Source organism: Microplitis mediator, chromosome 10 (assembly GCF_029852145.1).
Source record: "Microplitis mediator isolate UGA2020A chromosome 10, iyMicMedi2.1, whole genome shotgun sequence".
NCBI classification, from domain to species: domain Eukaryota; kingdom Metazoa; phylum Arthropoda; class Insecta; order Hymenoptera; family Braconidae; genus Microplitis; species Microplitis mediator.
Genome location: NC_079978.1, coordinates 17,109,086 through 17,136,733, shown reverse-complemented (window position 1 = coordinate 17,136,733; position 27,648 = coordinate 17,109,086). Strand labels below are relative to the sequence as shown.

At 27.9% G+C, this 27,648-nt stretch overlaps 3 protein-coding genes and 1 non-coding gene across 6 annotated transcripts; 2 read left to right on the top strand and 2 right to left on the bottom strand.

Annotated features, from left to right (window-relative positions):
- The first annotated feature begins 16 nt into the window (after positions 1-16).
- LOC130675862 (uncharacterized) lies at positions 17-26,256 on the top strand. Its single transcript, XM_057481747.1, has 5 exons — positions 17-284; positions 408-642; positions 18,788-18,872; positions 21,532-21,651; positions 25,866-26,256. The coding sequence occupies exons 1-5, from the start codon at positions 157-159 to the stop codon at positions 26,081-26,083; spliced, it is 786 nt and encodes a 261-aa protein (XP_057337730.1). The 5' UTR covers positions 17-156; the 3' UTR covers positions 26,084-26,256.
- Positions 3,336-6,390, bottom strand: LOC130675860 (uncharacterized). Its single transcript, XM_057481743.1, has 2 exons — positions 3,924-6,390; positions 3,336-3,534 (listed from the first exon to the last, which is right to left on the bottom strand). The coding sequence occupies exon 1, from the start codon at positions 6,156-6,158 to the stop codon at positions 4,449-4,451; it is 1,710 nt and encodes a 569-aa protein (XP_057337726.1). The 5' UTR covers positions 6,159-6,390; the 3' UTR covers positions 3,336-3,534; positions 3,924-4,448.
- Positions 8,615-18,758, bottom strand: LOC130675861 (histone PARylation factor 1). 3 transcript variants are annotated; one of them, XM_057481745.1, is made up of 7 exons: positions 18,430-18,758; positions 18,178-18,344; positions 14,391-14,421; positions 13,789-14,297; positions 13,579-13,727; positions 10,746-10,984; positions 8,615-10,657 (listed from the first exon to the last, which is right to left on the bottom strand). In XM_057481745.1, exons 2-7 carry the CDS (start codon positions 18,304-18,306, stop codon positions 10,356-10,358), a joined length of 1,359 nt encoding a protein of 452 aa, XP_057337728.1. In that variant the 5' UTR covers positions 18,307-18,344; positions 18,430-18,758; the 3' UTR covers positions 8,615-10,355. The 3 variants fall into 3 exon arrangements, with proteins under 3 accessions (XP_057337728.1, XP_057337729.1, XP_057337727.1); XM_057481746.1 differs by having other exon boundaries at positions 13,789-14,291; XM_057481744.1 differs by having other exon boundaries at positions 13,789-14,421; positions 18,430-18,748.
- LOC130676805 (small nucleolar RNA U3) lies at positions 21,923-22,136 on the top strand. The gene has a single exon (XR_008991489.1). It is a non-coding gene; the product is annotated as a small nucleolar RNA U3 (small nucleolar RNA).
- Positions 26,257-27,648: the final 1,392 nt, after the last annotated feature.

Sequence of the window (27,648 nt, the reverse complement as noted above, 5' to 3'; positions counted from 1 at the left end):
CATCGTAATAAATTTGCGTGTTTTACTCATCCGTATTGTGATTTTATTATTTTACTCTTTTTTATTTTCTTTATTGTAAAATATCAGTTTTATTAAATCTTGTTATATACTTGACTCGTTATTTGTTAATATTTTATTTTTTAATTTTTTTTTGTCATGGCTAAAAACATCTCGACAGAGACAAAATTAGCGTTGACTGAAAAATTCAATGAATGCAAAACTTTTGATGGTTTTACATTTATATCAAAAGGGCGATATCGCTTACTTAACAATCAAGCGGTCAAGTAAGTCATTAATTTTGTGTAATTTTTTATCTTTTTCTTTACTTTAATTTAAAAATTTTCGAAAAGCGCGGATGGAATTCAGAGTACATTCGTTTCTTTATTTATTCATTTTTTATATATTAGGGATATCGAATGTATTCGTCGACGCCGACCTCACGCGAATCAAGACAATTGTCGTGTGGCAGCGACAATTGATCTTGATGGGAATTTCGTAAAAAATGGCCAAGAGCATAATCACCAGCCTGATGATGCGAAAAGAGCCATAAAAAAACCGCAGAAGTTCCACGAAAATCTTGTGGCAGTGGCTGAGATCCCGGAGAAAAGAGATCTAGAAGAAGCATTCGATGACACTGAAGAGGTAGATATAAGTTTCATACATTGTTAATATATGTGTGTAGTGACACGTAGTCGCTACATGTACATCTATGTATGTTAGGGTGTGTCATTTTAAGGCTATATTTTTTTTTTTACTGCTATACCAGAAAATCTAGTAGTATATAGAAAATAAAAAATTATGCCGCTGGGCGAAAGGGTTTAAGTCCAATAGCGGCTTAGCTCATCAAAAAATTCGATTTCCCATTTAAATAACACGGGAAATTTTTTTTTTTAACTTTGAGTATTTGTAACTCGTGAACAAATCAATAGATCGAATTGACTAATACATATTTTTGTAGGAAATTGAACGCTCTACAAAAAAGGTCTCTTATCATTTTTCGATCAATCCACCTGTTCTAAAGTTATTAGAGCTCGAAGTCAAGTTATAGTAAATTTCCAGATCTTTTTAGTTTTCCGGCAAAACTATCAGACTTATCACAAAATATCATGAGATCTTTTTTGTAGACAATTTTATTTCCTACAAATTTTTGTCAGTAAAATTTTTTTAAATTCCGCATTGTTTTCTAGTTATTTTCATTTCAATGTCGAGCTCTTGAAATCGATCAGAACACTACTTTTTTAAGAGCTTGAACTTAAAATTAAAATAACTAGAAAACAATGCGAAATTTGGAATAATTTTACTGATAATAATTTGTAGGAAATAAAATTGTCTACAAAAAAGATCTCATGATATTTTGTGATAAGTCTGATAGTTTTGCCGGAAAACTAAAAAGATCTGGAAATTTACTATAACTTGACTTCGAGCTCTGATAACTTTAGAACAGGTGGATTGATCGAAAAATGATAAGAGACCTTTTTTGTAGAGCGTTCAATTTCCTACAAAAATATGTATTAGTCAATTCGATCTATTGATTTGTTCACGAGTTAAAAATACTCAAAGTTAAAAAAAAAAATTTCCCGTGTTATTTAAATGGGAAATCGAATTTTTTGATGAGCTAAGCCGCTATTGGACTTAAACCCTTTCGCCCAGCGGCATAATTTTTTATTTTCTATATACTACTAGATTTTCTGGTATAGCAGTAAAAAAAAAATATAGCCTTAAAATGGCACACCCTAATGTATGTATGTATGTATGTATGTATGTAACAAGAAAATATTTCGAGAGACAAACGTTTTCGGAAAACAAGTCAAGATTCTCTTGAGCAAAGAAAATTCGTCTTGGTCAGAGAAAATTTCAACTTCATCCTCAAAAAATGAGGTTTTCATAAGCCCAGAAAACCATCAGAGTTTCAGCTCAGAAATTGAAATGAAACTTTTGACATCTCGATGAGGTCTAATACACATAAAAAATTTAAATTGAACTTTATTAGCTCTCACATACATGAAATAACATATTAATTTGACGTAAAATTAAAGCTGCCATTTTACATAAAGTTATTTTACGTGTGGGAGAGAGCAAAAACATGGATTGAATTTTTTATGTACACTAGACATCAAATGTTTCATTTCAATTTTTAAATCAAAATAGTGCTCATCTAAATTGTTCTCATCGAAATCAATTTTTGATCTCACGTGTACGTGAAATATCTGCTTTAGTTTGACTGTTGGTTGAGCTCGACTGGCTTTTTGGGTAAAAATTTCTTGAGTCAAGAATAGGGCAGAATTAACGTTTTTGACCCATTTACGGCCAGTTTTGGCCACTTAGAAATCTTAATTACAAAATTTGTAAAATACGCAATGACATAATTAATTTTTCAAATGTGTAGGATACTTTTATCACAATATTACACTGGAATTTCTTTTTTTAAACTTTTTCATTAATTAAAATAAAGTATTGAATGTCCAAAAATGGAGCAGTGGCCATAATGGTCCTTTACCCTATTTACCTTTAGTCGAAAATTTTTTTTCTGTTTACTACTACTACTACTAATATTGTTTACACATACAATACGATATAATTTTACATGTAGTTGTATGATGAGTGAAAGTTTCAGGTTCGATTCCGACACGGGGTATTTTATTTTGTTTAATTTATTTAATTATACACTTATCCAAAAAATTAAAGGAACAAGAAAATTTTATAAATTTTTTGGTGATTTTTGGAAGGCTGTATTTTCGTGAAAAATGATCGTGTCGAAAAAATTAATAAAGCAAATTGAAGCTTGAAATCTCTAGTTTGAAGATCTTCCAGCAAAAAATTTTTTTTAGCCACGGTTTTTTCGGAATCATAAGAAAAAGGTCGAGACAAAATTTTTCTAAATTTTTTGGTTTCGTTTTTTAGGTCTACGGGGCCGGGAAAAATTTTTTCAAAAAAACGAATTCATGGCTCGTTTAGGAAATTTATTCAGCTACAATTTGCTTTTTTTTGTTTCTCTGTACGAAAATTTGCTGCTGAGATATCAGCCTTCAAATGAAAAAGGATCCTTTTGTCTTTGATTACTGATATCTCAGCGAGTAATGGTCACACAGTAATTTAAAGGGCAGTTTAATAAACTTAAATAAATTCCCTACAAGCTCCATTTTCGATTTTTTCAAAAAAAAATTTTTTTTCATCCTTGATATCCATTTGAAAAACCCACAAAAAATGGCCATTTTCTGGTTTTTTAGTAACTCATCGCTACTTTGCAAATATTGATAAAAAAAATTATGTTTCCAGGTAATTTTACAGCTTAAGGGGGGGGGGGGGTAGGGCTTTAAAGGCGAAAAAAAAGCATATTTTTATGATTTTTTCTCAGCGAAATGAGTAATATAATTTCATTTAACTTAATGACATATTGTTGTACAACTTATGAACTATATCAGAAAAAATTTTCATTGGAAAATATTGAAAAATAAGCCGGTGACGTTGAATCTCCCGAGGCACCTTCAAAAAAAGTTGTTTTGCGGTGAACATCATAGCTCCATACAGGATCATCTGAAAAAAAAAAATTGATATACATTTTAAAGGTGATGTATTTCTCGTGGTAATGACAAAGCGTTTTTTTTTTTTTTTTTTTTTTTTTTTTTTTCTCAATTTTTTACAGCACTTGGAAGTGAAAAACGCGATTTTAGCTCAAAAAATCGACTTTAATTTGTTATTAAAAAATAGAAAAAAATGAAAAAAAAAAAAACGCTTCGTGATTACCTGTTGATTTGTGAGAAGAAGTAATGTTCAAATTTTCAAAGCGATCGGTTCAGTACATTTTGAGTGATGATGTTAACGGACTTTCAAAATAACGTTCTCGGGAAAATCGATTTAAAGGTTTTTTTACGTGAAAATTCGAAATAAACCATCAATAAAAGAATATGAATTTTTATACTTACATAGAGTCATCAATGCCAGCTCCATACAATGAAACACTGTCATTCAGTATATCCAATGCATCTTTTTGCTCTTGTCTACGTTGAATTCTACCCTCTTTTGTTGCACTGAAAAAAAGATTTATTCGAGCCAACTAAGATTTATTTGAGCCAAAGATATCGTATATTTGGATATGGCCAAATAAATATTTAATTGTGAGAAAGATATAATATATTTGAGTAGTTTAATTTCGTGAAATAAGTGATTTATTTGTGGTAAAGAAATCATCCAATTGCTACAAACAAATAAGGGCTTCAAATATATGTATAGTACCGCCAAATTTTAGATTATTTGTCACAAATTTAATATCTTTACCACAAATATATCAATTACTTACCACAAATAAATTATATATTTCCGTCAAATTATAAAATTATTTGAATCAACTGTCATATTTTGTTGTACCAAATATATTTATTTGTCATTAAAAAATATTAAAAAAAAAGCCACAAATAAATTGATTTATTTGGGACAAATATTTCTTTTTTTCAGTGTGTAAGCGCAGCTTCTTCGTTCGCTCGGGTTATTCGTAGTTCATCAGTTAGGCGCGCCCACTGGTGAGCACTTGGGCCTGTAGAGATGCCCATTTCATCCAAAAAGGCCAAAAGAGCAAAAGATCCTTCATTGAAAACGGATGCTGCTACATTTGCTGCAATTTCAACAACGATTGCAGTATCGCTTACTGATTTGGGAGAGATTCTCCAAATGAGTTGATTGAGACTCTCGGTGTTATTTTGCGTGAAACCTCCAAGACACCGCTGCAATAGTGCGTCTTTGCTCAAATCTTCATAGATTGGCTTTATGGCTGTTGTAACATCTATAGGAAGAGCATTGTAGCTGTGTTTGAACGAATCCAGAGTATTTGCAGCTGCCGATTTTTGCCATTCACACCAAGAGTCCTCACCTCTCGGGCATTTGTCGTGCTGTGGTTTCTCGTCTGTCGAGCAGTAGTGATAGTATGTCGCCCAAATCGCATTTTTCATTTTCGTTACACAATCGTGGTTGCGTTGAATGGCCAGTCCATAATATACGGTCAATTTGTCTATCATTTTTGCAGTGAGTTTACCGTTTCCAGATAGACTTTTCCTCTTTATTTTTTTGCCTTTTTTAGTTTCACTATCGACCACAGTTGTTTTTACTAGTTCGCGTAAACGTGTACCCATTCTTTTCTGCACGTGTCCTATGCACTCTTTCTTATTTATTGTGAAATCTTCACCATACGGTTTTGAATTTACCACACCACTGTAGGTTTTTGAGTCACCATCTCCTATATAATTTTTAAACATCACTCCATAATATTCTGCGGACCGTTTGAACATCTGTATGATAGCGTTTACTTCCATGTTACCTGATGGACCATCATGATTTGCTTTACAGTCTCCGCTGTTGACGTGTTCTTCGTGCCATTCTTCAAATTCGGCAGTACCTAACTTATTTTCCCAAGTTTTACATTGGTGGCAATAAGAACTCTTGACAAATATATCAATAACCTTTCCCGTGTAGTAACCGATCAAAGAAGAGACACCGAATAGCGAAGTGAACCCACGCTTCTTCCACGTTCCGTCACCTGATATAGTTAATTCGTTAGAATCTTCTACGTTATTCGCTTCGTATGTTTTCTCTTTTTCTTCTTTTACAGCAGCAGCAAGAAATCTTTTCGTAACATCATTTACAGTCGTATGTATCTTCTGTATATGTGTGTTATAACATGATCTTGATAAGAAAGATTCCGCTAAATCCATCAAACCGCAAAACTTATTGCATCCAGCTAAGCCTAGGCCTAACAGACGCATCACGAAAGCAAAACGATGATTCACTTCATAATATGATTGCTTTGACTCTGTTTTCACTCTTTCACTAGTCGGAATATACCGAGGCGCTTTGCATTTTTCACATGACACTTTGATGGTGAAAGCTATACCTTCGGATTTGCATGTGCGAAACTTTATTTTTCCATTACATTCAACGCACTTCACTAATGTACTTAGCGTTGAGAATACTAACAAGAAGTCTATAATCCTGTAATGTTTCTCCAAATCTTGCTCTACATGTTGAGAAGTACTGAGTTTTATTTTTTTATGTGACGCGCTGGACGCTTCAACACTATCATTTTCACGTTTTGAGATAGATCTTCTTCTCGGTCGACCCACAATAGTGCCACTTTCCTGGCGATCTTTCCGAGATACTTTCTTTGGCATTTTGCAAATAAATAAACTACCAAACAACACTAATCGAGTGAAAGTACAACTGTAAACGAACGAACAGGAACGAAAATTTAATAATAATTTCGAGAAAATTTTAGCTCTGTGAGAGTACACAACCGTTCAGCACAAAGTTTGCCAGTAAACTAGTATATACTCGATGTAACTGAAAATATATAATATGTACAAGGTCAGTGTACATCCTATGAAAGACACACAGACGTAAAAAAGGATTTGGGGAAACAAAAGAAATTGCAGCTGCTTTCTACTAGGGATCTCGAGCGGCTACCGAGCAGGTATAAAAATCAGGCATCACGGCCGGTCGTTTGAAACGTTGTAACTCCGTTAGTTTTACTCGGATTGATTTGAAATTTGTACACAATATTCTTGACATATTGTTCATTCAGAAAAAAAATTTTAAAAAAAATTTTAAAACCCTACCCCCCCCCCTTAATGTACCCCAAAAAACCTTGGAAATTTTCAGATTGATCCATTGAACCATTTGTCCGGTCCGATTGCTCAAAGTTTTACAAAACAATTAAAGGAACAAGTTTTGTTCGTTAATTTAAGTAATTGTTATCGAAATGAAAAAATCAATTTTTTTTTTATTTTCTTTCATTTTTGCGTTAGTTATTCAGTAAATGTAAGGTAAAGAAAAAAAAAAAATTTTTTTCCGAAAAACGAAAAAAAAAAAATAACCCCCCGAATAAAACGTAAAAAAATTCTTGTTTAGTCTCGTTTTTTGGAAAATTTTTTTTTTTCTCTTTACCTTACATTTACTGAATAACTAACGCAAAAATGAAAGAAAATCCAAAAAAAATTGATTCTTTCATTTCGATAACAATTACTTAAATTAACGAACAAAACTTGTTCCTTTAATTGTTTTGTAAAACTTTGAGCAATCGGACCGGACAAACGGTTCAATGGATCAATCTGAAAATTTCCAGGGTTTTTTGGGGTACATTAAGCTGTAACATTACCTGGCAACATTATTTTTTTTATTGATATTTGCAGAGTAGCGATGAGTTGACTAAAAAACCAGAAAATGGCCATTTTTTGTGGCTTTTTCAAATGGATATCAAGGATGAAAAAAAATTTTTTTTTTTTAAAATCAAAAATGGAGCTTGTAGGGAATTTATTCAAGTTTATTAAACTGCCCTTTGAATTACTGTGTGACCATTACTTGCTGAGATATCAGTAATCAAAGACAAAAGGATCCTTTTTCATTTGAAGACTGATATCTCAGCAGCAAATTGTCGTATAGAGAAACAAAAAAAAGCAAATTGTAGCTGAATAAATTTCCTAAACGAGCCATGAATTTGTTTTTTTGAAAAAATTTTTCCGGGCCCCGTAGACCTAAAAAACAAAACCAAAAAATTTAGAAAAATTTTGTCTCGACCTTTTTCTTATGATTCCGCAAAAATCGTGGCTCGAAAAAATATTTTGCTGAAAGATCTTTAAACTAGAGATTTCAAGCCTCAATTTGCTTTTTTTGTTTTTTCGATACGATTATTTTTCACGAAAATACAGCCTTCCAAAAATCACCAAAAAATTTATAAAATTTTCTTGTTCCTTTAATTTTTTGGATAAGTGTATATTGATTTTTTATTAAAAATGAATTTATTTATTTGATGTATTGCAATCCCTTTATGTGTATAATCGTTTATCATTGATAACAATGAATACAACGTTCATTCAATTTATATAGACAATAAGAAAGTCTATTTTTCGAACGGTTGTGGTAGAGATAAGTTGGTGAAGTGTCGAGACCTAAGGAATCTATGGATATCTGCCCGTTACATGTGCTTTCACTTGCTGTCATGTGCCTCCATGTGCCTCATCTGCCCTCATCCTCCGTGATGATTAAAGTATGAAAATACAAAATTCATACTTTAAGTGAATAAATTTTCTAAAAATATTAATTTATAAAGCCGTAAGATGGACGGTGGAGTCTTAGGTCCACCCAGATGACGGTAAATAATCATAGATTTGGGTTACTCGAAGATCCCTGGTTCGAATCCAGGCTACGACTTTTTTTTTCAAACGAATTTAATAATTTTTAAAAACTCTGGGTTTAAATTATAAATTCAATAAGAACTTTTTTTTTAATTACAATTTAAAGGCCGTCTTATATTTTTAAAATTTTAAAACCAACTACCAGTGATGTAAAGTTGATGTACCAACTTGCAGCTGTTGTCTACACAAATGAAATTACACATATGACTGCCGATTTTTGCAATATGTGTACCAAAAAAATTAAATCTACATGTGTAGATGAATTAAAAATTTTTAATTTATAATTAAATACTTATTTTATAACTGGAGTAATTGCTGGTTCTGAACAAACATTCAAAATGCAATTTTTCAGTACATCAATTACTAAAAAAAAATCTTATTACGTATATTCCAAATTAATAAGGAAATTTTTACAGAAAAGAATTAATAATACAGTATTTAGATGATAAAATATTTAATATTCTTGTAAATCACATCTTTGTACCCAAGATCAACTTGTAAACAATGAAAAATACATGGATGGAAATAGATACCAGCTAAAATCATCTAATAAAAATTTTACCCTATGGATTTAAATTGAGTTCAATATCAGCGACGTTCATTACAAAAATAAAAATAACTTTCAATACTGATACTGATAAGAAAAATATCAATTCTCTCAAGTGCTAATCAATTGATGACAATCTTTTCACCTCGCAAATTTAAAAATTACTATTTGATGAAAAAACTATGAAAACTTCTGTCAATTATCAATAAATAATTTGAAAATAAAATGATAGTGAAATTAGCCGACGCCTAATAATTTTTGTATTTTTTTTCAAACGATGATTAAAAAAAAAAATATTTCGAAAAATTGCACCTATAGTTTTTAGGGTGGTCGTTAAAAATTAAATTTACTCAGGTACCCCATAAAAAGCTTCTTTTTAGTGAAAAAATTCGTGGGGAATTTGATTTCTTCTTTTTAAGAAAAAAGAACACGTGCCGCAGAAACAAAGTTCATTTTTCGATACAATCGCGGTTTTTTTTAAATATCTCATGAAATATGCAGATTAAAGGAAAAAATCATAGGAACAATTTTGTAGGAAATTAAATTCTTGACAAAAAAGGCAATGTTCATTTTTTTTATAAAATGTGTATTTATGAAGATATTTTGAAAAAACTTTATTTAGGACTTATGAATTGAGCGTTTTAAGGATTACAAATTTTGAAAATAACATTTTTCTAAGTATATCTTCCTCGATCCTGACGCCCCGTATAGGGGTCAATTTTGCCGGCATTGGCAGCTAGCAGCTGTTTGCTAAACCATAAAAATAATTAATTGCTACTGCTTTAATGTAGATGGCTTTAAAAAATTAAAAATTATAAAATAAGTTTTTTTGCTTCTTAAAAGGTCTATTAGTATACTTATAAAAAATTATTCAAATAGTAAACAAAATGATGCCTCGGGACTGAGGATATAGAAACTATAACAAGTATTAATGATTGATATGTTACGAGTTACGAAGTATATATTTAAGAAAAAACGTTATTTTTAACATTCGTTATCCTTAAAATGCTCAATTAATAAGATCTAGAAAAGTTTTTTTAAAATATCTTCATGAATACGCATTTTATAAAAAAAATGAGTATGACCTTTTTTGTCAAGAATTTAATTTCCTACAAAATTGTTCCTATAATTTTTTCCTTTAATCTGCATATTTAATGAGATATTTAAAAAAAACTGCGGTTGTATCGAAAAATGAACTTTGATCCTGCGGCACGTGTTCTTTTTACTCAAAAAGAAAAAACCAAATTTCCCACGTATATTTTTACTAAAAAGAAACTTTTTATGGAGCGCCTGAGAAAATTCAATTTTTAACAACCACCCTAATAGTTTTTTTAATTTTCCACATGTGCATATTTTTAGTTTTTTTTACAGAATTATGATCAACAATTTTCAGATTTTTCTGTCAACAAATCAATTGGAAAAAAAAAAACTAAAAAAATGCAATATGTAGAAAATTTTAAAAACTACAGGTGCAATTTTTTCAAATATTTTTTTTTTTATAATTCATCGTTCTGAAAAATAATCAAAAAATTATTAAACGGCGGCTATTTTCAGTATCATTTAAAATTATTTAAATAAATGTGATGAGCAAATAAATATAAATAATATAACACAGATGACTATCAATGACGTCACAGTACACTCAAGTCACATCCTTTTTTTCTATTAGCAACATGCGCTTCAGCAATTTTCAAAAATTCTGGCCGTTTAAGAAGATTATAAGACTGCGCAAACATTTGCATAGCTATTCGCTGTACGTATTTAACTCCGCTACTAAATAAATTATGACCTAATTCTAGAGGTGTACCAAAGTCACACTCATCTGCTGCTATCGTCGCAAGTCTTACAACTTCTTCGAGTTTACTCATCAGTGATTGTCTTATTTCATCGCAGTCGGCTTTTTCAATCTGTTGTAATAATTTTAGTAGATGACCTTTCAATAAAAAAAAAAAAAGAGTTAGTATATATATATTTTATTGAGATTCATATAAATATTGATGAGCAAGATGAGTAAAACTTACTGTCAGTTAATGCTAATTGTCTGTATCCTAGTTGTGTTTTTTTATTGTAAGGGACAACAATACCGGCACCGTGAAATGTTTTTGTCACAACATCACGATTGCGTTTTTGCAGATCAGCTGAACTTTTATCTAAACTTATATCATGTTTTTTAGCGTAAGTTTTTAATGATTGTTGAATACGGGAAATTTTAGCTTTATCAAAAGGACCAGCCACTTTTAAACGTTCTTCTACATGTGACCTAAAATATAATAAATATTTTTATAAATTAAAAACAAAATATAACAGCGCATGTTATCAGGTGGATTTTTATAAAATCTAGCGATTGTATTTGTCCTCATGGTCGATTTTTCAGGGAATTTTCATAATCTATCATAAATAGTTGAGTAGGTTCCAAAAATACCACTCGTTAAAAAATGTAGGGGAGGGAGGGGCAAAAGGGGGTACTTAAGGAAATACCAAGTTTTCGAGGACTCAAATACGCTAAATCTTTTTTTTTTTAATGATATTCAAAATAAATAGAAGAAATTTTCAGTTACCGTTGAAAAAAAAAATTTTTAATTTCTGCGGGCAAAGTGGGGTACCCCCGAAAAAAGGTAAAAAAAAAAAATTTCTGGATTTTAAACAAATTTGATTAAGTTGAATTTTTTTTTAAGTAATTTACATGAAGAAAAATTATATTTTACATGTTTATTGGATACAAAAAAAGAAAAAAAATTTTTAATAGTTTTTATCATAAAACAAACGTCATTAATATTTTTCAACTGACAATTGATTTTTGAAAAAGTTTATCAAAAAAAATTCAAAGTAACGCTTAATTATATTTACAGAAGTGATTTTGGAATGTTTAAAAACCATTTAAAATATAAAATTTTTTTTTATCAAATTTTGGGGGTACCCTGTTTTGCCTACCCTACCCCCTTTTGCCCGCCCTTCCCCTATATAAGGTAAAAGACCTGGTACCCGATCACTCCATGTATTTGTATGACTATATTTAGTAAATATACATATGCAAATACATGAGTGATCAGGTACTAGTTCCCTGATCGGATACTGGGTCTCTTACCGTATGATATACAGTCCGCGTCACTTGGATAGCCTCACCTATTTTTTTTTCAATAACTGATTCTTTACTAGCTGACTTTTAAAATTATCTGTATATTTTATGTTACTTGTTTAAGACAGAACAAGATATGTTGTTAGTGTTCGAGAAACAAAGCGAGGATATCATGAGGGGGACATGCCACTGGTCGGTAGTTCGTCACATGGATAGCCTCAATCAAATTTATTGCGCAAAGGAACTAATATGTTTCATTTTCGTATTATTATGTTGCAATTTTATAGCATGGTGAATAAATTAAAATCGATTCAAAACACCGAAATTGTTTACTGTATAAAATAGGGCGCAAAAAATGATAAGTATTGAAGAAATTAATAAAATTAATTTTTTACTTAATCAAAATTTATCTCATCATGAAATCGCTAGTAGAGTGAATAGAAGTGCGAAAGTTATTAATAATTTCGTGAAAAACAATGAAAATTACGGAAAAAATTATAAAGGTCGAACGAAATTCGCGACAACGCCAAGGGAACGTTGAATGATAATTCGCGCGGCATCTAATTCCATTAAGATTGTGAGGCAAATAGCGGGAGAAGTTGGAACAGCAGCATCTATTTCAACTGTAACAAGAGTGATAAGATGGACAAAGCATCTAAAGAGACTGAAATTGAAGAAAAAATCGGCTTTGAATCAAAAACACATCAGCACGACTTTTATTTGTAAAAGAACATACGAGTTGGATAGATAAATGACTACAAGTTATTTTTTCAGATGAAATAAAATATATTTAGATGGGTCTGATGGATGTAACTATTATTTTTATGATTTGCGGAAGGAATAAAAAATTTTGATTAAGAATCAGATATTGAAAAAAATAGGTGAGGCTATCCAAGTGACGCGGACTGTATATATTTGTATATTCCTATTTTTTGTGTGCTTTGTTAATCATTTGTAAATGACTTTTAGTCAAAAAATTTATCATTTTTAGTTTTGAAACTGATCAAAAGTGGTCACAGTTAGAACACAATTATTCTTTAGAAATTGACATTTAAACGCAAATATCTAAAGAGAATTGCTGAATTTCGAAAACTTGGTAAGAGATAATTTATTGGGAATAAAATGGACTACAAAAAGTCGTATGACATTTTGTGATAAAACTGATATTTTCGTCAGGAACGTTGAGTAATACGGAAATTTACCATGGATTTAAATTTGACGAATAACTTTTGAAAGAGTAAATCTATCGAAAAATTATAAGATACTTTTTTTGTAGAGCTTTTAATTTCCAACAAAAATATGTATTGATCTTTTCGGTACGATAATTAGCTGATGAGTTATAAAATTCCAAATATTAAAATAAAAAATTTCCGTGTTATGTGGATGAAAATCGAAGATGGGCTAAATCGGTTTATTAGTTTAGAAGTTATGGCTGTTTGAAATTTTCACGATTTTTCGAAAAAATCAGTTCTTCACTGTTAGAGTTCATATGACTTTAATACTAAAACTCCTAGACAATCTCTGTAAAAATAATTTTATGACTTGTCTAATAAGCTTTAATTATTGTCCTTAAGCTTTATGTCTGACTATTTCTCCCAATAATTTAATAGCCTTGAAAATTTGAATAAAATCAAGAAAATTATTAAATATGGTTCTAATGACTGGGAGTTTTACTGCTTTTATGAAAATTCAAAATTCTTAGAACGCCTTTAAAAAATCTAATTTCCATTCTAGCTGCCAAATGGCCTTTTTTTTTTAATAATAATAATTATACTTACAAGACTGCACCAAATATATTTGGCGCAACAGATATTATTTTATGATCCTTATTAGCTGAATTTTTAGCAACAAAAGCTGGATTTATTTTACAATCATCACGCCAATATCCATAATGTAGTCCATCCTTATCGTTTCCTTTTAAAACAGTCTTTTAAAAATAATAAAAAACATTAAAAAGTTATAAATTTATACTAAAGATTAAAAATTACCTGGAACTCTGGTGTATCATAAAAGTATCTCCAATGTCTCAAGTACTTTTCCTTATCATCGTCAGAGTATTTTATTATTTTACCAGCCAACACATCATAAGGACCAACGAGCTTTAAATCAACACTTTTTAAAGATGAAACAGGATCATCTTTAAATAATGAACAACAGAATTCATAAAATTTATAAAAATCATCTGGCATTTCTACGAGAAATAATTCTGAAATAATTTTCTTTTTAGCAGCTAGACTAGTCTCTGTTGTTTCCACGGAATTATCATTCGGTGTATTTATTTTATCATCATTATCTTTCGATGTTGACTCTTCAGAATTTTCTGTAATTAAATCAGCATCATCAGAATTATTCGAATTACAGGTAATTGGTTTTTCTGCAGAAGCCTCCTTCATTATTCTTTCAATATCCTCTTCATCACACTCAAAATCATCATCATCATCGTTATCATCATCAGTTGAAATAGACGGACTTGGTGATATGTCTCGTTTATCTACAACTTGTTGACATTCATCATCTTTTTTATTTTTTAATTTTCTTGATGACTCAGAATCATCATTCTCACAATCATCATTTAGTTTACGTTTTTTACCTTTTTTTGTGGTGGTTTTACCGCGCGTACTCTGAAAAAATTAACATTAATTAATAATATTAATAATTATTATTATTTTAATTATCATTCTGAAGTTAATAATGAGTGTGAATGTAGCAGACAATTGGAAATTATCATTTTGAAATAAATAAATAAAATATAAATCGAATAAAAATAAAAAAATGCACAATTGTAGAATTTAAAAATCAGTACGTGCATTTTTTTCTTTTCTTCAATTTACGTTTTTTTCATTTATTTTTAATTCATTAATTTTCTCATGTCTGCTACATTTTCACTTATGAAGTTAACAGACAATTAGCAATTTTCGGATTTTTTTTTTCCACAAGTCAATTATGAAAAAAAAAAAAAACTGAAAATATCCTCATGTAGAAAATTTAAAAAACTATGGGTGCAATTTTTCAAAATATTTTTTGTTTTATAATTTATCGTTTAAAAAAAAATTCAAAAATTTTTAGAGGTCAGCTTACTTTAGTAATTTATAAGTGAACAGACGATTAGCAATTTCCGGATTTTTTTTTCCACAAGTCAATTATGAAAAAAAAAAAAAACTAAAAATATGCACATGTAGAAAATTTAAAAAACTATAGGTGCAATTTTTTTAAATATTTTTTTTCTTATAATTTATCGTTTAAAAAAAAATTCAAAAACTTTTAGAGGTCAGCTTACTTAAGTACGAGTGTGAATGTAGCAGACGTCAAACAAATTTAAAGTTATAAATGAATGGAGTAAACAATTTAAAAAATAATATTTATAAAAAATACACTTGTTAATTTCAAAATTTTTTAAGTGCGCGTTTTTTTTTAATTTTGTTTTATTAATTATTTACTCTATTTATTAATAATTGTAAATTTGGCTGATGTCTGCTACATTCACACTCATACTTAGCAATTTTCTGATTTTTTTTTTTCCACAAGTCAATTTAAAAAAAAAAAACTAAAATTATGCACTTATAGAAAATTTAAAAATCTACTAGTGCAATTTTTTAAAATATTTTTTTTCTTATAATTTATCGTCATAAAAAAATCTAAAAATTATTACACACCGATTAACGTCAGTATCATTTTTAATATGATACTAAAAGTAGCAGACATTAAAAAAATGTATTTCTTTTAAGCAAAGAAATAAAATACTTATAGGAAAAACTTTAAAAAATCTTATTGTGCAAATAATAAAAATTTATGAGTGTAAATGTAACTGAAGAGAATTTTTGAAATTTTTGAATAAATAACAAAAATGTAAGTAGAATAAAAAATGAGTATGAATGTAGCAGGCATCAGACAAATTTAAAATTATAAATAAACAGGGTAAAAAATTAATAAAATAAAATTTTTAAAAAATGCACATGTACAAAATTTTAAAATTAGTAAGTGCATTTTTTATAAATATTATTTTTTTAATCATTTACTCTATTTATTTACAATTATAAATTTGTCTGATGTTTGCTACATTCACACTCATGAATAAAAATTATAAAATGCGTATTTAGAAAAATGAAAAATCCGCGCGCACGTTTCTTTCAAATTCCATTATTTTAATTCATTTATCTGTTTATTTCCCTGATTAAAAATACTCATTGAAAAGGAGTGAAAATTGTTTCAATTCTTTTCAATCCCACGGAGGTTTTGGAAAGTATTGAATGGAATTGAAATTTCGATTCAATCTTTCATCATTTCAATACCTTCCAATATGGAATTATTTTGGTATTACGAAGGATTCAGAAAGATTCAAAAATTTCAATTCATTTGAATTTTTTTCAATCCTACACTCGATCCGAAATATGGAACTATTTTGGTATTGAGAAGGATTCAAAAAGATTCAAAAATTTCAATTCATTTGAGTTCTTTTCAATCCCATACGTGACTCTAAAATTCGAAACTTTTTTGGTATTGAAAAGTATTCAGAAAGATTCGAAATATCAATTCATTTGAATCTTTTCCAATTCCTTGGAAGTTTAGAAATTTTTATATTATTTTGGGATTGAAAAGTATTAATTTTATGTCCAAATGAAAACCTGTGGGTATAGAAAGTATTCAAGAGGATTCAATTCTCATCTTTTTCAATACTTTTCAATGACTATTTTTAATCAGGGTTATCCAATTCAGGTGACTCCAGACATGCTCGATTTTTTTTCCAGCAGAGTAAATTGTACTCAGAATTTTTTTTTGCGGTTTTAGAACTTTTCAGCTAGAAATTACAGTGGTTCCGATACTCGATGGCTGTGGAATTGATGTGATACGAGAACCTAGGGCTTCTCTACACAATTATTATATATTTTCATAGCGATGAACGTCACTCACAACCTTCTATTCAATTTTTACTATTTTTTTTATTATGTATATCTACATATATTGGCGTTCAATTGACCGATCGCAACTTCAGTTACATGTTTATTTAAAATTCATAAAATATCTCACGTCTACTACATTCACACTCATAAAAATTTTATTTTACATGAGTGTGAATGTAGCAGACATCAGACGAATTTACAATTATAAATAAATAGAGTAAATAATTAATGAAATAAAATTTAAAAAAAATTCACTTATTAATTTCAAAATTTTCTAAACGCGCATATTTTTAAAATTTAATTTTATTAATTACACCGGCACACAAAAAAAAATAAGTTCTCTGTACTTTTGACGGGACTGATTTATTCCCATGTATTTTGACCCGCTGAATCCGAATCCGAGGTCCGTTTAACCCGTAAACCCTCAGATTTTTAGAAAACTTTAAAAAACCTCAAAAATACACAAAAATCGACCGTTTTTTAAATTTATAAATTTTTTTAACCCTAACTAAGCATGATTTTTATGTATTTCGGTCCTCCACATACTAACCTGAAGTTTATTTAAAACATTAGCCATTTAAAGTCTGAGTAAATTCCAAAAAACCCCAAAAAATTGCAAAAAAGCAAAAAAATTCTTAGTATTGTGATGAAAAAAATTTTATAGGGCTAAATAAATAATTATTTTCATGCATGTTTATCTGTCACATATAATTCTCGAACATCCATGGCTCAGACATCTCTAAAATTTTAAATAAATGGCAAAAATTCCCAAAAAATCGAAAAAAATAAAATTTGCTATAACAAAAATCAATTTTTAAATCGAAATAAATAAAAGAAATCATACTGTTCGATCTGTGATATATATATAAAAAATATTTTGGCCTAAAACATAAAAAAATTTTAATATGCTTCAAAAAATCTTTATAGAAACGTTATTTCAATATTAATTCGTTCTCCGCTTATATCTAACCCCTAAAATTTGCAATTTTTTGGGGTTTTTTGGAATTTACTCAGACTTTAAATGGCTAATGTTTTAAATAAACTTCAGGTTAGTATGTGGAGGACCGAAATACATAAAAATCATGCTTAGTTAGGGTTAAAAAAATGTATAAATTTAAAAAACGGTCGATTTATGTGTATTTTTGAGGTTTTTTAAAGTTTTCTAAAAATCTGAGGGTGTACGGGTTAAACGGACCTCGGATTCGGATTCAGCGGGTCAAAATACATGGGAATAAATCGGTCCCGTCAAAAGTACAGAGAACTTATTTTTTTTTTGTGTGCCGGTGTTATTTACTCTATTTATTAATAATTTTAAATTTGTCTGATGTCTGCTGCATTCACACTCATTATTTTACTTACAACTAATTTACTCATAAAATTTAAAAAATTGCCTGACGTTTGATACTTTCAGTATCAATTTTTCATTGACAAAATTAATTTTAAAAAAAATAATTAATGTATAAAAATAAATTATCTCACTTGTTGAGTTGCCGGTGGATGTTTATATTTTTCATGATGTTCCGGATTTTTCTGATAACATTTCACACCATACTGACAAGCGACACGTGGGTCATCATAAAATGCTTTGAATAAATCTCTTGAGTCCATTATTTATTAATTTAATTTATTATTCAATAAAACCGAACCTAAAAAATAAAAATATGAATTTATCAATAAAAAAATAAAACTTATGTTCTTATTAAAATATATTTTAAAAAAATGTATACTTACTCGTATTTATCAAAAAATAAATTCAAAAAACAATTAAACACGTAATTTATTACGACAACAATTCATTAAAAATCAAACGCAGTTTGTTTTCCTTCCCATTGTTACCACAATTTAAAAATAGAACTTTTTATCTTTGCTTGGTACGACTGAATTGTATGAGTGAGTTTTGAATAAAAGGAATTTCGTTTATTTCTAAGAATTTGTTGTTTTCTTTCGATAATTCAATTGTTCATAACAAACTATTTTTTAATTAACATTCAAAATGTTTGCGAAAAAAGTATTGACGTTTTTTTTTTATGTGATATAATTTATTTAATGAATTATATATATTTAATTAATGCGGAATGTTAATTTACAGGTTATCAATCTCACGTGCCAACAACTAAACCGGGTAATGCCAAAATCTATGTCTAATGCTGCAGAACCATCAAGATTAGAAAAAAGTATGTTTTTTTTATGCTTAATTAAGTGATTTATTTACTTATTAATTATTTTTTTGGCTTGACAAATTATTTTATTAAAAATACAGTAGGATTTAAATCGTTAGAATATATGATGCTAAAAGTAACCGACAACTTGAATTTTAATGTTTATAAATATGAAGTTAATTGTCAATGAGCGTCAATTTTGATGACAACTGTCAATTTTTTTAATTTTTAAATAAATGAAATGTAAGAAGAAAAAATTTAAAAAATGCGTATCTGAATATTTGAAAAAATCAGTACGCGCATTTTTTTAAATTTCATTATTTATTTAAAATTTATAAATTGTCTTATATTTGCAATCACACTCATTAATTGTCATCATAAAATTTTTAAAAAATTCCACAAGAGAAAGTTTTTAAATTCTCCGCATGCATTTTTTGAAATTTTTAACTGTCAATATTTATTTTGTTTATTAAAAATAAATAAAATTTTTTAATGTCAGTTTTAAGATGAGTGCGAATGTAGCAGATGAGGTATTTTATAAATTTTGAATAAATAAATAAATAAATTTACATAACGGAATTTAAAAAAATGCGCGCGTGGATTCTTTATTGAGTTAAATACGCATTTTTAAATTTATACTCTGCTTACACTTTATTTATTTGTTGAAAAATTCCCACTTGTCAGTTACATTCACACTTATCATTTAGGGCCAGTTTTTTAAACCGGGTTTATTTTAATAATATATAGATATACCAACAGTAATAATTTAAATCTGGATTAAAAATAAGCCCGCTTTGAAAAACTGGCCCTTAGAATATAAAGTTTATTTATGTTACCTAATTTAGCCGACGTCTAATATTTAAAAAAATTGCACCTATAGCTTTTTTAATTTTCCACAAATGCATATTTTTTATTTTTTTTTTTATAAATTTTATCAGCCTGAAGGTAGCAGACAATTACAAATTTTTGAATTTTTTTTCAACAAATAAATTACAAAAAAAAAAAAAACTAAAAATATGCACATGTAGAAAATTTAATAAACTATGAGTGCAATTTTTTAAAATATTTTTTTTTAAAGTTAATCGTTTTTAAAAAAATTCAAAAACTGTCAGGTCTGCTCACTTCAGTATCATAAAATTAAAAATAATTATAGGGAAGGGGCCTATTTTCTGACACTTTAAGAGTGACAGCTGAAATTATTCTATGATAACTAATATAAAATTCGATTTAAATATATAGTCTTTTATATAATAAACAAGTTTAGAATTTTTAAATGTCATAAGCGCAAAATGATTCGGAGCTAATTAATAATTTAAATTAATGTTTTAAAAAGTGAAGTCTCTGACACTGATATTTAAAAACGATTTATTATTTGTTAGACTATATGATGTTGAGTTTAAATTTAGATAAACTAAAATTACTAATTGAAAAAGAAATATGCTGCACTATAATTGAAGCGTTTATTTGAGAAACCCCATAAGTCATGTTTTTTACGAAATTGGGCTTTTTGAATTTGTGGGTTCTTCGGATGTTCCTCCATAGAAATCAATCAAAATCTGCATCAAATCAGCGTTTAAAAAAAAAATAAACGGGGTGACAGCAATTTCATTTAATTGAGAAACCCCATAAGTCAATGACTCAAATAAACATATGCAGTTTTAGTTTTACAGAAACAATTTTTTTTTTTTTTTTATTTAAAATTCGCGTTTTTTTGGGAATTTAATTTCAAATGTTGTTTTATTGTTGACTATTTTATGACTAATTAAAATGTTTAAATTAATTAAAATTTTTTGTAATTTCTTTTTTAACATTAACTTTAAATAATTTTTTTAAGTAGTTTCAGTTAAAAAATTAAATTTTTCTTGTTGGAATCTTTTTCAGAGACTCTAACATTATTGTATTCAATTATTTATTTATTATTTTAATGTCAAGTTTTTCTAAAAAAATGTTTTTTGTGTTTCCTGAAAAATTTTGTTTTCTTGACTTATGGGGTTTCTCAAATAAACGATTCAATTATTATTGCGAGCCTCGAAAAATTTTTATTCTCTGCTGAAATTCCTAATTTAGACAAATAATTTTCAATACAATTTATCAATAAGTTTAAAGTATATAAAGTTTTTTGTAGTGTAGCACAATAATTTTTTGGCAACTCAACTTCCTGTTTAAAGTTTCGTCGACAGCATAATAAAAATTCATAGATTTCTCAAGCCCGTTTTTTCCGCGCAGTAGAATCTCAAAAGTCTGTAAAGTTGTTAATTAGTTTATAAAAAAAGAGATTTCGAAGTAAATTAGCCGGTAGTAAAGCCTTCATAAGTTGAGAAATTAATATTATTCTTTACGTTGGTGTTAAAATCCTTGATATTAATAACGTAGGCCACAAATTTAATCAATTTGGTCTGTAGCCTCGAGTCTGACGTGTTGATATTGTTGGAAAGTGTACCAAATTATAAATATAATTATGTGTTGCCACTTGCACAGAATATTTATTAAATTTAAATTTTTTATATTTTATTATGAAACAGAAGTATTCAAATGATGAAATTCATTTATTAATTTTTTTTCTTTTGCATCACAATTATGACGGGGATTTTTGTTACTTAATTAATCTAACTGAGCTATTATGATTGTCACATAATTTAAATCTTAATAATGATAAATTACCGTAACTTTTCAGCATTAAATCAAGTTTGTTTACTTGGTAGAGTTGGAGGTGAGCCACAAAAACGAGGAACTGAAGAGCATCCAGTTGTAGTATTTTCATTAGCTACACATACAAACTATAAATATGAAGGAGGTTTGCATAAATCTGTCTATTGAAATTATTTTTATTTTTACACATATTTATATATGTTATACATTTATGATGATGGAGTGAAAAACAAAAAAAAGTTTTATTTCTCATTACCGTTACGGTAGAAACCTCCTCGGCAACAGTCTGTAGAAATAACTGATGGAATTTATACAGTTCCGGGTCGGCCGCTAGGTGGCAAAAGTGGGCAATTTTTTTTCCTAGTCCAATACTTGTCATATCGATGTTAAAAGCCATCGAAAGAGGGAAAATAATTAAGATCATACTTCACAGGATCATTTCTGTAGTATATCTTCACATCCTCTCTACTCTATAGTTGAGTCGATACAGCCATGATGATGAGGAATAATCCTCTTCCCTGAGCGTGAGGAAGACTGAGTTTTAGCTCTTGGCCGAAACTCAGTCATCGATGATCGTTCACCCTTCGAACTTCGGTTCGAAGGGCTTGGGAAGTGGATATTCTGAGTGGTTATTTAATTAAAAATTAATTTTCTGAGTCCGACATTTAGTTACGACACTAAAATTTTAATAAGGTAAAGTACCCAGTACTTGAACACTTCTAAAAATGGGACCAGTAGTTGAACAGACTTTTAGAATTGTTGTTATACAAAATCCGTATACATATTATTTATTTATTTATTAACGCCACTCGGCAATTATACAAAAAATTCACACAAGTGCGTGTTCATAGAACATAAGTATATAATATAATTTCATCAAGTATAATCTCATAAACTAACTAATACATTGCACAGATTTCCATCATAATCTATACAAAATCGAATATATAAATTATAGCAGAAAAATAAACATAACAGAAATATACCAGAAAAGGAATCTGTTATTTGAAATAACAACATTAAATTAAATTTAATTAAATTAGATTAGAAATTCAGCAGAAGAAATGGTAAATCTCATAACTATAAAATTGATATAAGGTTCATTTTCACTATCATTACGCTATGCACCATAGATAAGATCACTTCAGGATTACGCTCCTTGCACACTTTTTAATGTGTGCATGTACTTTGTCGATACATCGAAAATATCAATTTGTGGAGCAAACTCATTTACTGCTTTCGAGATACGATAGATAGGGGCTTTCGTCGCGTAGTTAGTTCCAGCAATTATGAGTAATATGCGCATGTTATAATTATTCAATGATACAGTAACTGATTTCTGTAAGTTTTTTCAATTATAACTCAAAAAAATTATATATTTTTTAACTTTAAAGTTGACATGTCAAGAATAGCCGATAGATGCCATTTTTTTCATGAAAAAGATACTGTACCGTAAGCCGAACAATCAGTAAAAAAAAACAGTATATCATCATTTTAAGTAAAAAAAATTATACCACCCAATGAAATAGTCTTTTCTAAATACTATATATTTTTTGCAAAGACGTAAACTAAAATTTTTATATTAAATTTTAGCGTCTAACTATACCTCCCAATGTTCAGAGCGTTACCCAAAACTTGAACAAGTTGACGATACATGTTCAATTATTGGGTCCATGTTATTTTTATGGCAGCAGTAGGTGAACAGCGTGAAATTTGTTCTAGTGCAATAACAAATAATTTAATTTAATTATTTATTTTTTAAAAAAGATATACGAAAATAAAGTATGAGTGATTCATCAACAACTAGTGTAATAATTTTAAGTGATTTCGTGTGAAAACGTATCTATTTTATCAAAATTAATTTTTATTATTTTCTAACCAAAAAAAGTTCACAACATATAGGTAAGATGAAAATTGCGAATAACATTTGTTTGTTAATAAAAAATAATCCGTTATAATTTGTAAAATTTACAATAAAGTGAGTTAAATCCATAAAATTTCACGACTTAACAACTTTACAAAAAAACTTCAAGAATTAAATAAGAAACTATTTAGATCTAAAAGTTTAAATTCTTATTCTGTCCTTTTAATAAAAAAATTATATTTATAATCAATAAAAAAAAGTATTTATGATTTTAAATTCAGGTAACAGTTCATTTTTTGTGTTATTTTTAGTTCATAATAATTAATTAATTAGTAATAAAAAATTAAATACAAATATTTCTCATTTTTAAATGATCATATTAAGTATTCACAGTATAATTTTTAATATTATTCAATAATATATTATAATTCTTTTGATATTTCAATAAAACGTTAAAAAATTTTGGTGTGCCTATTGCCATATATTTTATTAGTTCAACTACTGCTCCCGGTGTGTTCAACTACTGCGGCTTGTCAGAGTTGCTTGTTCACCCTGATTAAAAACTCCGATTGAAACCAATTAATTCCGATTGAAAGTCTATCGGATTTCAATCGGAACCAATCGGATCCAATCGGAAATCAGCGGTTTCAATCGGAGTTTTTAATCAGGGCAACTACTACTCCTTTCATAGTCTATCTTAAAAAACGTTGTCAAAATATAAATATTCAATTATCTGCGTTATTTTGCCCTTCAATCAATTCAAAATTGTTTATATTTTCATAAAAATCATTCATTTGAACTAATAATTACAACTCTATTTATTAAAAGTAGGGTCAAAGACGTTTTACTTTGAAACCTGTTCAACTACTGGGTACTTTACCTTATACAAAAATTTTACAGTTTAAATCTGTAATTTAGAAGTTATTCATGTACTTCAGCTAGTTTAAAGTACTTTTAATTTATTTAATTAATTATTTTAGAGCAGAATAAATTAACCAAAGAAATAAAAAATCATTTTTTTTTCTTCAAGTTATTTTTCGTAATTTGAAATATTACGATCAATCCGCAGTCACTACGTGACTAGCCAAATAACTCTACTAAATTTATAAAATACGCAGAAAAAAGATTATTTGCCGAAGAAATTTAAATTTGCACCAAGAAATTTTATGCATTCTGAATAAATACAAAAATTGTCTTGGGGCGAGAAAAGATTTTTTTAGTCATTAATAATTCCTTGCGCCAAGTAATTTTTTCTAGTTCTAAATAAATTTTTGTTTTTTTGTTTTCAATTTCAATATCTTGGAGTCCCATTGATTTTTAAAATTAAAAATCGACACCATTAATCGGACAAATTTGAAATAATTGATCATAAATTTGTATTATATTCTCATATTTAAGTTGAAGACAAGATAATTAATAAATAATACTTTTTTTTTCTTCAATTAACAGAAATATTCAAGTGATTTATAAGCAGAAATTGATTTAAAATTTTTGAAATTAGTAGAACATTTCGAGATATTGAGATTTAAAAAAAAAATTTAGTCTTCATTTCACCCTAACATATGGGGCAATTCCATACCAAATCGGACAGTGAAAAATTTTAATATTTCATTTCTTAATCTTTTTGATATTTTGTAGTACCCATCAAAATTTTGAGATTTTTTATATGACCCGTTTGAAAATCGCTCTATTTTTGGTTTTTTTGCTCATAAGTTCTTTGGTAATGGTCCAAATCGAAAATTTTATTTTCCTATTGATTTTCAGAAAAAGTACGAACGAGTTTTTCAAAATATTTCTCTGTATTTTTCAAGTTTTAAACTTTAAATCTTCTCTTTCGAAATTCATGTATTTTTTGATTTTTTTGAAAATTTTTTATAACAAACTATAATTTATTCCACAACTTTTAAGTCAGATCTTATAGTAAAAATTCATGACTATTATTTTTTTTCGAATTTTGAAAATTTGAAAAATTTAGTTTTTTCTATTAATCAAAACGAATGTCAATTTTTGTCACTATTTATTATTTTTCTATTTTTTTAAAGTGGTGTTTAAAATTAATAATTAGTCGTTAATTAAAAAAATAATAAATAGTAACGATCAGACTGGACTTAAAAGTTATGGAACAGATTGTAGTTTGTTATAAAAAATTTTCAAAAAAATCAGAATATACATGAATTTAAAAAAAAAAGATTTAAAGTTTAAAATTTTAAAATCACGTTGAAAAATGTATTGAAAAACTTGTTCGCATTTTTTTTTTTAAATGCACATGAAAAAATAAAAATTTTAATAAAAACAAATTTTCTATTCGGACCATTACCAAAAAAGTTATGAGCAAAAAATCAATTTTCGAATGAGTCATCGAAAAAATCTTAAAATTTATCAGCACGAGTTTTTTGATGAGTACTGAAAAGTATCAAAAGATTAAAATTTTTCAAAATCTCCGATTTAACACTGAAAGCCTCATACATATAACTAAATTTTGAAATACTTTATAGGTGATTATGTACAACGTACAGATTGGCACAGAATATGTGTATTCAAACCGTACTTGCGTGACAACGTCTACTCAAATTTAAAAAAAGGGCAGCGTATTTTGGTAAACGGAAGATTAAGTTACGGCGAAATAAAAGACGACAACGGGAATCCCAGACCTACAACTGCTGTCATTGCCGACGAAGTCATATTCTTCCAAACGCATAAACAAAACGAATAATCACATACGTCAACAAAAGAACAAATCATCTTGTATTAATAGTTACTATTACTTTCTTCATTAATCGTTTTTTTTTATTTTGTTCGATGAAATACCTCCTAATATAATTGTATTTTATAATTATTTGTATAAAGTTTGAAAGCTGATAATAAAGGATGAAAATAAATATCAATAATAAGTAAATGATTTAATATTTATGTTTAAATTCAAATTTATGGTAAATTTCTTTACTTTTCCAACAAAACTGTCAGTCTTATGGCAAAATGTCATAAGATATTTTTTGTAGATCATTATTTTTGCAATCAAAATATGTCATTTAATAATTTTTAAATCTCATAGTTAAAAAATTACAGGTTTTAAAAATAAATGATTTCGAAAAAAATTGAAATTTTCGTAAAAAAGTAAATTTTGAACGGTTAAATTTATCAGAAAATTATAAGAGATCTTTTTTGTAGAGCGTTCGATTCTCTACAAAAATATATTATGATCCTCCCAATTAATTGATCCATTAACGAGTTATAAAATTTCAGTAAAAAAAAAATTTTTTCCGTTATTCGAATGGGAAATTTTATTTACGCGAGCGCGCGTTTTTAAAATGAGCTGAGCCCATCTTGGTACCCAAATTTTTTTTTAAATTTACTGTAATTTTCGTATGGGCCCAAAACAATCAATTTCCCTATCGATTTTTTTATTTTGTTTCATGAAATACCTCCTAATATAATTGTATTTTATAATTATTTGTAGGGACAAGATTTTTGCCTTATTTTTGAAATGAGTAGTTCAAATTTTTGATATTACATCGAAAATATTGGTCTTAGTAAAAAAGTTTTCGAACAAAAGTTGTAGGAAATTTAATTTTTTAAAAGAAATGTCTCTTATAATTTTCTTATACGATCAATATTTTCACCGTAATTCGAAAATTAAGATTCATAATGAATGATTCAAAATTTGATTAATTACGAAAATCTTAATTTTGAAATTACGGCTTTCATATTAGTCCTAAGAAAAAATTATAAGAGACATTTTTTTTCGAAAATTAAATTTCTTACAACTTTTGTTTGAAAACTTTTTTCATAAGACCAATATTTTCCACTAATTATTAATTATTTTCAAATTAATCCAAAAATCCTAGCCCTAATTATTAAGAAGCATGAATTTGATTAATTAAAAGATTAATTAAGACAATGTTAAAATCAAAATTCCCCAAGAGTAATCGTTAATAGGATAAAAAAAATGAAATTATAATCTTGTCTCTTTTAGTGTCAATACCCGTGTAAAAAAAATTCATTCCGAAAAGATTCAAAAAAAGTTCCGCATGTGGAACTTCTGAATATTTTGAAATTACGACTTTCTTATTAGTCCTAAGAAAAAATTATGGGAGATATTTTTTTTAGAAAATTAAATTTCCTACAACTTTTGTTTAAGGGGGATAGCCACTGTGAGGATCGAAAAAATAGGTGATTTTCGGGAATTTTTTTGACTGGAATAATAAAGGAATTTGGGGATCGGGTTTTTTTTGTTTTCTAAAGTATACATTGAAGATAATTCTCCTAAATTTTCATTAA